At 48.5% G+C, this 11,516-nt stretch overlaps 1 protein-coding gene across 1 annotated transcript; it reads left to right on the top strand.

Annotated features, from left to right (window-relative positions):
- Window positions 1–825: 825 nt before the first annotated feature.
- LOC137668222 (cis-aconitate decarboxylase-like) lies at window positions 826–6,447 on the top strand. Its single transcript, XM_068409596.1, has 6 exons — window positions 826–846; window positions 1,439–1,493; window positions 3,845–4,032; window positions 4,200–4,292; window positions 4,571–4,776; window positions 5,529–6,447. Exons 1-6 carry the CDS (start codon window positions 826–828, stop codon window positions 6,445–6,447), a joined length of 1,482 nt encoding a protein of 493 aa, XP_068265697.1.
- The last annotated feature ends 5,069 nt before the right edge of the window (window positions 6,448–11,516 follow it).

Below are 11,516 nucleotides of genomic sequence, written 5' to 3'. Positions count from 1 at the left end.
TTAGTAGAGAATTCAGGCTGGTGTTACATGCAAGGTGTATCACCCCAGGCTGTTATTCTGTACAAAATAATATGCAGCATGTTAAATGTCCCACTCTTGGACAAAGCAAAGAGCTGTGGCATCCCCCCAGAGCCCAAACATTCATTTGGGAACGAAGGGTCCCAACGTCTCCTGGAAGCTGCAGAGTTCCCGTCTGCACTAACGTTTCGATGACCCAGCAGCACATGGCAGGCAGCATCGCAGAGCTGAGGATTTAGGAGAAGGAGAGCTACGAAGAGATTCAGCCAAATGCCAGAACACTGAAGGTATTCAAGAAAAGCATCAAAGAAAACCACCGATGCCACGCTTGTCCCTCTGCAGCTTGGATTACCTGGTTTGGTGACACTTCGGCTCAATGGGAGGATGCTCTTGTCCCTCTCATTTCCTGGTAAGTACCAGTTTTATAGTCCTCCTCTGGAGGAGGAGCCTGGGACCGGTTGCTTCACACATTGGCACCTGTGGCATTTTGGAGACAGGAATTTCCTTGAACTTTGTCAGTTATTGTCTTAAATCTTTTTTTTTTTTTTATTTCCTGAAACCAGAGGGGTTTCCCTTCTGTTCAGCAGAGAAAAGCCACCCCTCCTCATCAGCTCCCCCCACCCTCTCAGTCCCCAGAGACTGATGACATCACACTTGAAATTCAGTTGCAAAAAACCAGAAAGCAAATTGCCTTTCAGAAGCATATATAAGCCCTGACACCAAAGCACCTTTCAGCCAGACACCTCTCCCATCCCTGGAATAGAGCAGTGCAGAGCTGGGGACCGAGCAGTGGTGACAGCCACCAGCATGGTCTACTTAACCTTCCAGGTAACGACTATTTCATGCACAAAACCTCTCCACCTCTCATCTTTCCTTTTTCACTTTAAGGAGCTAATATCGTTTTCCGGGCGGTTCCTCAACTGGTCAAAATTGTCGTGACATTAGATGGGAGCCTGCCCTGACACTAACAAAATCAGATGGTTTTCACAGACACTTTATTCCCAGTTACTAACCTGTTCCTTCCATGCCTGTTCCTTTTACGTGTCCCAGACGTGTTCTGTACGGTGCCGTGGCGGGGGGGTTGTTGTTGTTGGGACGTGCTGAGTGGTTTTTTTCCTCCTCGTGTCCACTCTGAGCTGGTCCTGCTCGCAGCCGTAACAGGATTTCATGGTAGGTCTGTGAAGGCTGTGCTGCCCCTTCCACTGCGCTGCTTTATTTCCCTGCCTGTTCTTGGCACCCCTGCTGGACTGAGCTCTGGAAAATCTTTTTTTTTTTTTTCTCCTTTAAATATGTAGTTAGTTTTATCCGCTCGTTTGATCTGTGAGTGTCTCGCAATGCCATGTTAGAGGCACGACCAGTATAACAGCTCTGAAAAAGTTCAAGCAGCTCGGGTGACAAGAGCTCTTTGTCTTTTCTCTAGAAAACCCAGAAGTTCTTGGCGAGCTCCCGGCAAGTTCACAAAACTGCTGCTCACGGTTTGTATCTCTCTGCAGAACAGCATTCCTTATCCTTTTTTAAAGAGCGTCCCAAAATAATCATGTCATTACTTTTTTATAAAAAAAAAGTGCTGGGCTAAGCGCACTGAGAGAAACCGCTCGAATTTTTGGAGGACAAAGCCTGCTTGGGGGGTCTGATGATGATTATTGCCTGCAGTTGCTAAAGAACAGGGAGAAAAGTAACAAGTGGTAAAAATGCTGATTTCTAGTCCTGTGCTAAACCAGAAACTTTAACTGATTTAGAACCAGACTTTCCAAATTCTTACTCTTTGACCATAGATGCAAGATATTTAAATTGTAGCTGCCGTCGGCTTGCTCAGATCCTCACCTCCTCCGTTTGTCCTTACTTCTTTCTTACACCTGATCTTACTATCAGCATTGCTCGAAGTGATTCACGGATCATTCTCCGTGTCTCACAGCGTCTTCTCCAGCCCTGTACATCTACAGCTTCTCTGCTTCAGGCAAACTGAGCAGAACAGGTTGGACATTAGGAAGCATTTCCTCTCAGAAAGGGTCATTAGATATGGGAAGGGGCTGCCCAGGGAGGTGGTGGAGTCACCATCTCTGGAGGGGTTTAAGAAAAGCCTGGACATGGCACTTAGTGCCATGGTCTAGTTGCCATGGTGGTGTCAGGGCAATGGTTGGACTCGATGATCCCAGAGGGCTCTTTCAACCTCATTGATTCTGTGACTGTGTGATTCTGTGAACTTCGCTGTGTAGCCACTTGGTCTATTATAAGTTTGTCTATTAACTTATTTTAAAATGTGTTATTAATGCAATAAATGCAATGAATGTTACTTAATGAACACTTGAGAACAAGAGAAATAATAATAACCCACGCAGATCTACTTGGTCTTGGACAGAGTATTTTTAAGTTCTGCAGCACAGCTGCCATACCAGGATAAAAACACTGGAGTCGTGAAACGCTTTTAACTGCAGGGTTAAAAAATATCCCTGTCAACCGAAGTGACAAAGAGCGTTTGATGATGGGAAGGAAGCAATCAAATTTTTATGGGCGCACTGTGGTAGGAGCAGATTTTCCTCCAGCCTCTCCAATCTAGTTTGACTTCACCGGTTCCTTCTCCCTGAGAGTATCAGTGCTCTCGGCGGTGGGATCCTGGAGATGCTCTCAGAGACTTTTTTCATCAGCAGAAGGTTTCCAAAGTGCTGAGCGTTACAGATTCCTATAGCGATGTATTTCATAGAGCCGCTGCGAGGGGTGGATTTTCTCTCAGTGACTAACAGCAATGATGACATTCTCAGCTGTGTTTACAAGTGGTTTTCAGACTCCTGGGCTCTAGGTGAGTCCAAATACATTTGCGAGCAAACAGTGAGTCAGTAGGCATGACATTTAAGAATGAATACAAGCTAGTGAAATTAGGGAATGGTCATTTTTTATAATTTGGATATTTTCTGTTTGAAAAATAAAGTGTTGTGTGTACCTGCTGATTTTGATGAGGTTTCCTGTAACATGTTGATACAAAGTATTTTTATTTTCTTGCTTCACTTCATCCTGACCTTTTCATGTGATTAGTTTCATTTGGACATTAGTGCTGTCTTTTATCTGTGTGTGTACCCCCCATATACATACATATATATATATGGATTCACAATCATGCAAATATTATCTATACTGAATTTTATAGCTTTCTTACTCTCACACACACTCTCCAAATTATATTATAAATTATAATGGGTCATAATAATTATAATTCTATGAATTATAAATTCATCAAAATGAAGTAACTTGTCGCTGAAATTAAAAAGTACAATGCTGCCAAATTGGATATTTTCCACAGAATTTTAACACCTCCAAAGATTGGGAGATAGTGACTTCCGAATCCAGAAGTGCCAGTAGTTTGTGCTGTCTGCCCAGCTCTGCATTGCAGGTCAGAAATACTGGCACTGATTTTGCCTTGGGAAGCTCAATGTGTTGTTTCTTGTCTACCAGCAAAGGTGTTTTCAGAGACAGGAAAAACTTTCCTTCAAACACCAAGCTCAGGAGACCTTCTGGTTTAATCCCCTTCTGAAGCACAGGCTGAATCCTCTAATGTGCTGAGCTCAACCATGAAAGATTGAAACCACAAAGGACTTTTTTTTAAGCACTAGCATCCTTTTGAGTGCAGAGGGGTAAAGAGCTTTGCTGGCTGAGTCAAGACACCTCGGTGCCTTGTAGGACCAAACTTCTGGATAAATCCAGGGCAGATCCTGCTCTCTCCAGCTGCCTTTGCCCTGCAGGGAATTCAGTGAGACCAGAGAGTGAAGACACGTGAGCTCTCAGCACATGATCCACGTGTGTCTATCCCCTCCCCTCTCTCTTGGTGCTGCAGTGGTGGCCAGGAGTGCTCCAGAGGAGACTGTGACAAGCAGCTTTGCCTCCTTCATCCATGCAGTTCGACCCGAGCACTTGTCCAAGACGGTCCGTCACAGAAGCAAGAGGATGATCCTCGACAGCATTGGGGTTGGCCTTGTGGGCAGCACGACGCACGTGTTCGACATCGCTCTGCAGTACTGCCGGGTAGGGACAGCCCCATATTACCATGTAGTTACGTGGTCCCCACCCTGCCACCACCACCACGACCAAGGCTGATGTAGGACCTTTGCCTTGCAGTAGAGGGGTGTTCTGGCATCACACAACCACTGCCTCACTCAAGGTCCTCAACTGAATTTCCTTCCCTTTCACAGGAGCTGTTCTCTTCAGTTGCTGTGAGCTCTGTCTATGGCAAACCAGGTGTAAAGCTCTCCCCCACGCTGGCTGCGTTCACCAACGGAGTTGCGGTAAGGCAGGCTCTCCCAGGAGAAGCTCTCCGTTGTGGAGCCTTCAAAGACACTAGTTAGTGTTCCAGGAAACAGACTGGTGACTAGAAGGGGTAGTGGGGGACAAGAAGTCACGGGTTCCTCTGCTTTTAGAGGGACCAAACAGCCACCATGGGGACCACCAGGTGACTTGGTGGATGTTGTTTCAGACTAGCCTCAGCAGTATCAGCAAGGACCCGTAGCTCCCTCAGCTTCCAGCCCCTCACACCAGGATATCCTTATCTCCATTTCTCTGGCAGACTCACTCCATGGACTTTGATGATACCTGGCACCCTGCTACTCACCCGTCAGGGGCTGTTCTGCCAGCTCTTCTGGCAGCTTCCCAGATGCTACCTCCAAGCACCAAACCCAATGGCATGGATTTCCTGCTGGCATTTAACGTGGGCCTGGAAGTGCAAGGAAGGCTCATGCATTTCTCCACTGAGGCTCACGACATTCCAAAAAGGTAAAACTCCTTTTCTTCATCGAGCCAGAAGAGGGTTGGTGAATCTGTTACCAGGCCTACTCAGGGTTTCAAAATGTTAGTTTAAGTCCAGCTGAACTCAGGATCAGGGTAAAGCCCTACTGAGAGCCAAATGCCAGTTCTGCCAGAGCTGATGAGGCACCACATGTTCATTTGGTGACTTCCAGTGATCTTGCCTCAAAAATAACCATCAAGAGGACTACCACTGAGTCTTCAGTGTTGTCATCTAAACTAACCAGGGCAAGAGCATAGGACAGGCGGTGGCCCACAGCCATGCAGACAGCTTAATTGTGGGCACAGTCCCTGGCACAATTTCTGCCTGTGCCAACTGCCACTCACCAGGCATTGTCCTGGTGTGGCCCAAGGGATAGCATCGACCAGGAACTGTTACCCTTGGGCATGGTGGATGAGGCCACCTTATTTGTCGGGGGGGAGGAAGTTTGGCTGTACGAACACAAGCCATGCCACCTACTCTTAGGAAAAATCAAAAATTGCTTTCTGGAGATGCTGGGCTCACTCTGTTGTCCCCAATGAAGTTTCAAGTAGACACTTAGTTTTTAGATGGCTAAATATTGAGTTAGGTGAATCCCTCTTGCACCAGAGCCATGAGGGATTTCCATTGGCTGACTTGGCAGTTCATTTCCAGTCCCATAGGCAGGTCTGGTTGGTGAGGTGCTTGGGTGCTCCCTGTGCCAAGCAGGCAGGGATGCTCATATCTCCAATTTCCCCTTTAGGTTCCACCCTCCCTCGGTGGTTGGTACCATGGGCAGCGCTGCGGCCACTGCAAAACTGCTCGCGCTCAGCTCGGCTCAGTGCGCGCACGCTCTGGGCATCGCTGCGTCGCTTGCGGGGGCACCCATGGCAAACGCTGCCACCCAAGCCAAGCCGTTGCATATTGGAAACGCCACCCGCCTGGGCTTCGAAGCAGCACTGCTGGCCGCCCGAGGGATGGAGGCTAACCCCTTAATCCTGGATGATATCCCTGGTTGCTCTGGATTCAGTGCTTTCTACAGTGTCTATCAACCCAAACCACTGTCCACACCAAGTGACCATCATGAGTTCCTCTTGGAGAAGCAGGATATTGCTTTCAAGCGATTCCCAGCCCACCTGGGGATGCACTGGGTGGTGGATGCTGCCTTGTCTGTCCGGAATCTCTTCATCAACTACGCAGGGTCCTTCTCTCCCTCTTTGATCCGCACCATTGTGCTGAAGATCCCAGTGTCAAAGTACATCAATCGGCCCTTCCCCAGCTCTGAACACCAGGCTAGACACTCCTTCCAGTTCAATGCCTGTACTGCCCTGTTGGATGGTGAAGTGGGCCTCAGCTCCTTCACAGAGAGCAGCATCCACCGGCAGGAGCTGAGGGAGCTGCTGGACAAAGTGGTGGTGGAGCACCCTGAAGATAATGTGGCCAACTTTGACAAGATGTACGGAGAGGTGGCACTGCTCCTGCACAGCGGGGATGTCCTGACGGGCAAATGTGACACTTTCTATGGGCACTGGAGGAAGCCTCTGAGCAAAGAATCGCTCCTGAAGAAGTTTCACTCCAACGCCTCTCATGTGCTTCCAGAAGAAAAAATAGAAACCATCATCACTATGGTGGACAACCTGGAGAATCTGTCAGATAGTTCCCAGCTGGCCTGCAACCTGTGAGGGAACAGCAAGTGGGTTCTTGATAAGGGACTTATCCCAGTGAAACTCTGATTCCTTTCTTCATTGGTGCTTTACTATTGATTTCCAATGACAGGAAAGTTCCCACCCCTTGAAATCAAAGTAGATGCTTTAACACCAAAGGAGCCCACGAGGCAGGAGGTGTGTCTGTGTAAGTAATTAGTACGCAGATTAAATTTCAACTCATGGCTGATGCTGTCTGAGTAGCCGAAAGGCCACCACGAATACAAAAAAAAACCCCACGTAAATCTGTGGGGATCCTGGGGTATCATCTGGAAGCTGGTTCCCCAGAAGGAACCGTGTCGAGATACTTTTTAAAGCTGCATTCAGAGTTTTTTCTGTGCAGAATGCCTAACTGCTGAGTCTGGGAAGAAGAGGAAATTCAGCTGCAAACTGTGTGCTTTTCTTAGTGCTCTTCTGGGCACTTTTCGGATCATGGTTAGTTAGTCATGCTGGCCAGATGAAAAATCTATCAGTTACTGTAAACAGCCCTGCCTGCAGAACTCTCAGGCAGAGAGGGATGTTTTTTTTCTCTTTTCCAGTAAAAGCCTCCCATTTCTCCAGCACTTGGGAAGTGTTTGTCCCTTCTCTGTGTATAAGGGATGGTTCAAGGACCCTTAAAACCTGGATGTCTTTTCGGAATGAAAGGCAATGGGTAGGTGAGGAACCCTACATCAGCCCTAAACCTACATCCTACACCTTCTCTGAGGTAATCCCTGCCGACCCTAGGGCTGTGCCACATCATCCCTCCTGGCTTTGCGCAGGTCGCCCAGGCACCTATTCAGAGCTGGCTCACCAGAGGTGGTCACTATAGTCCGTGCAGAGATGGGCACCTCTGGGTGGTGACTTGGGCACGTACACGCTGTGACTCACATTGGGAAATTCCCGTTTCTCTCCCCTGAGAGGAAGCAAAGCTTACTGAGACTCAGCTCTTAACTCATCTTGCGAGCTGGGATGAAATCAGTACTTGTACTCCTGAGTAGCCATTCACTGAGAGGCTTTCTTACCCCTTATCCTTTCTGAACAGTGAGATGGAGAACTACACAATATCACTCTGTACATTAAACAAATACTGTGATGGCTGATCCAAAGGACTTGTTTCCAATATGATCATGATGTAGGTCCAGAATCATTGCAGAAGTGAGGGTTGTCTTCTGCAAGGGGGGACCGAGATGAGACTAGACAGGCAAGACAGAATGTGGGCTGGTTCCTTTCTAGCTTGCTGGTAGTGGTCTATGCAGAGAACTTCCCAGCCACAGCAAAACTGCCCACCTGCTAATCCACTCTCTCATACTGTCCAGCATATTCACACTGAATCTTTCTGAATAAAGAACTGAAGTCAATTAGTTTTCTGCATAAAGATTTAATGCTATATTATGTAGGCCATCAGGTTTTCAGTTTTAATCTGAATATATGCAATACAGAGGCTTTTCCAATAGACGGGGAACCCAGCAGAGGCTAGGACAGGGCCACCTAGAAGGCTGGCCTGTGGCCAGTGATTTCTCCAGAGTCATGTATTTACATTGAGCCCCACAAGCTGTTTTTGCTGGTGAGAACAATAGCTGTTAGCCAGCAAAGCCTGGCTATGGTTAAATATGATATCTCAACAGTTACCCAGTGTTTCTCCATTAAGCAACAGATTTCAAATACTTGCTAAGTTTCCACGACAAGCTTCTAGTTTCCTTTGGTTCGAGTCAGGTGTGAGATCACCAAAACCATCATTCCATGTTTCACAGCCCAATGAACTGGAAACCCACAGCGCCAGTGCCTTCCAAGTCAGCCATTAGCTCAACATTTGTCAAGGGAATCAATACGTGTGACAGTAGCAAGATGGGCTTCAGTGGAGGGAACAATGTGTCTCAGTGGATTATCTCATTTCCATGCCTCTGCACCATGCTGCAGTGGTGCCATGTAGCAGTGAAGCTGAGCAGGAGAGGAGGGAACTAGCACCTTTTACCAGTTGGTGCTGGAGCAGAAAAAAAGAGCTTTTTTGGTTGGGTTTCAGGCTACATTTTGTCCCTGAGATCCAGAAACCCTTCTGAACCTCATTCATGTCTTGGCTGTCCCAAGAGATGCAATCCTGACACTTTTCAGCAGATGATGTGTAAAATTAGGAAGGGAAGGCACAGGAAAGCTGGACCCTACCAGCTTTCCTTTTACTGGGCCCCTTATCAGTTGAAGCAGTAAGTGGCTTTTCCAGAGCATCTAGAAGCCAAAGACATACCTGAGATTTTTTTTTGTTCATGGTATTTCCTCTAAAAGCCTAGGACCCTGAAAACACCTCCAGTATCCCAGGCCAGGAAAGTGTCTTACTAGTTATTTCCAGTTTCAAAGAGCAAATGTTTCATATCCTTAACTAATTAAGATGTCCAAACCCCTGCCAAGGGTAGCAAGGCCTTAAAAGAGCCAAGGAAAAAAATGACCTGTGAAAATTATAGACCAGCTTGTGTGACACTGAGGGTATTCAGCGATTAGTATGATGCCACCAAGGTCCCTAACTTCTCCTCTCAGGATGGATAAGAAAAGAGCCATTGTCCTTCTTTCTACTGCTGTTCCAAGATAAATCACACTTAACATTAAAAGGAAACATTTCTCTACAAACATATTTATGGTGGCAAGCTCAGTGAATGAAAGAACACTTGCAGTGCAAGCCAGGCAGGATCCGTGTTAGTAATCAATCAATAACTACAATCCCACACTAGAAATTAATAGGGCTTCACTGGCACAAGCACTTGGCCAGGAAGAAGCCCTGACCAGTAGAGAGCAGGGTCCTATGAAGACAGGTTGAGAGATTGAGGTTGTTCAGCCTGGAGGAGAGAAGGCTCTGGGGAGACCTTCTAGCAGTCTTCCAGTATCTGAAGGGGCTACAGGAAAGCTGGAGAGGGGCTTTTTACAAGGGCATGGAGTGACAGGATGAGGGGGGACGGTTTTAAACTGAAAGAGGGGAGATTGAGATGAGATATTAGGAAGAAATTCTTTGCTGTGAGGGTGGTGAGACCCTGGCCCAGGTTTCCCAGAGAAGCTGTGGCTGTCCCCTCCCTGGCAGTGTTCAAGGCCAGGCTGACTGGGGCTTGGAGCAACCTGGTCTGGTGGAAGGTGTCCCCGCCTGTGGCAGGGGGGTGGAACTAGATGATCTTTAAGGTCCCTCCAACCCAAACCACCCTGTGATTCTATGAAAGCTGAGGCAGGGCTGGTGGGAGTAGGATGCTGCCGTCAGCCTCTCCCGTGGGCAGGACCCTCCCCGTGGACCCCGCGGCAGGGCCGCACACGCCGCGGGGCCTCAGCACCCTGGACAGCAGCCGCCGGCCGGGCCCGCGGGCTACGGGACCGGGGGGCTCCGGGACCGGGGGTCCCTCCTGGGGGTCCCCTCCCGGGCCTCCGCTCCTAAGGCGGAGGGTCTGAGGCGCCTGTGGCTTTCTGCCATGGCAGCTCGTGTCTTTAAGTCCCACAAATGGTTCAACTGGAGCTGGAAGCAGCTTCCATCCCTATAGCCTCCACCGGCATGAGCTTTTGATAATCTGAAGCACTGAATTTGTTAGGGCTTTGCATTTTTCCCACCGTGGAGAATTTTGGATTTCCCACGAAATGCCAGCAGGAAAAAATCAGTACAATTCACAGATTATTTCAATTTTAGAGAGGATTTTGACTGTAGAGGTCAGAAGAGTCCTCTCTGCCTTCCAGCACTGTCCCCATGATGATAACATTGCTACCGCAGTGTGGCCAGCTGGGGAACTGCTCTCCCTGAAAAAAACCCAGGTCCTTCCTTACCGTTTTATGCTTTTTAACTAATTGAAGAAAGAAGAAAACTTAGGACAGTCAGGGTCAGAGTGGACTCTGCTGCGGTAGACCCCGGCCCCAGCTCTGCTGACACACCTTCCTCCTGCCTCCCTCCATGTCATGCAGGCAGCCCCATGCCAGAGCTCCTGGAGTGATTCTGGATGCCTCATCTGGACAGAGGAAGGCAAGAGTGTTGGCCTTCCTCTCCCTGGTCCAGAGGTTCTCCCAAGCTCTGGATATGTTGCCATGGCAGGGAGCAAGTTTTGCAAGGAGGCTGCTGTTCCAAAAATGAATGCCTGAGACAAACAGTGCACAGGAATGTGCCATGGAGATGGGAAGGAGGAGCAAATCCCTCCCAGCTGCAGTACAAGGTTGCATCCTTCCCTTGGCAGCTGGGATGTGCAGGTCAGACACATGCAGCTGGTGCAGGGGCCAGAGCAAAGCCCTGTTGCTGCCTTACTGGGAAAACAGGGCAACCATCCTGGGCTGGAGGGGAAGCCAATGTTTTCTGTCTGGTGCCAGCGTCTTCTTAGCACCTTATTTCCCCCTCATCGCTGCATAAATCTGGGTGAATCACTGACTTTAGACACTCTCCCCTCCATGCAGTCATCTCATCTCTGCTTTTTCCCACCCCAGGTGACAGGAACTCTAATACTGTTTATGCAGGGCTGAGTATGAGGCACAGAGCTTCAGCCTCAGGAGCGCTTTGTGTGTCAGACACAGGCCAAGTGCCCAGTTCCCTGGCAGGAAGCAGGTTTCAACAGTCACAGCTGGATTTAAACCACTGGCTTGGTGTGAGAGCCACCAGTGCCAGCCAGCCTCAGTCAAGCCAAGCAGGCAGACAGAGTGGGAGGGAGACAGAAATCTTCAGCTGTGTAAAAGTGGCTATGAAGAGGAGAGGAATGACAGGTTCTTTTGTGTTTGTGGTGGACAGTGTAGAAATGAGGGGCTTCAACTGCAGCAAAAGGGGTGTCAGACATTAGGAAAAATGTCCCAACAAGAGTAATGCAGCAGCAGGAGGACAGATCTTCCAAGAAGGTCATGAAGTCTCCATTGATGGTGATTTATAAAAGCAGGATTCACATCCAGGGGTGAGAGCTGAGCAGGCTGCCTTGGGAAAGCTCTCAAGGTTCATGCAGCCCAATTTTTATGTCTGGGATTTGAGACTTGTCCTAGGTTTGCAAAATAAAAGCTTGAACCCGTAAACTGGCCATCAAAAGCCTGGCCTCTGCATCCTATCTCCTGCTGGGACACAGACTGGTTATGGGTTGTGG

The sequence above is a fragment of the Nyctibius grandis genome, chromosome 10 (assembly GCF_013368605.1).
Source record: "Nyctibius grandis isolate bNycGra1 chromosome 10, bNycGra1.pri, whole genome shotgun sequence".
Taxonomy (NCBI): domain Eukaryota; kingdom Metazoa; phylum Chordata; class Aves; order Nyctibiiformes; family Nyctibiidae; genus Nyctibius; species Nyctibius grandis.
Note: the sequence above shows the minus strand (reverse complement) of the source record. Positions and strands in the feature narration are given on the sequence as shown.

Bases quoted from the DNA above. Each gene is read 5' to 3' on its own strand.
- LOC137668222 (XM_068409596.1), top strand. From the start codon at position 826: ATGGTCTACTTAACCTTCCAG. The intron at 4,033-4,199 runs GTAGGGACAGCC...TCCCTTTCACAG, and splicing joins TCGCTCTGCAGTACTGCCGG to GAGCTGTTCTCTTCAGTTGC. The intron at 4,777-5,528 runs GTAAAACTCCTT...TTTCCCCTTTAG, and splicing joins GCTCACGACATTCCAAAAAG to GTTCCACCCTCCCTCGGTGG.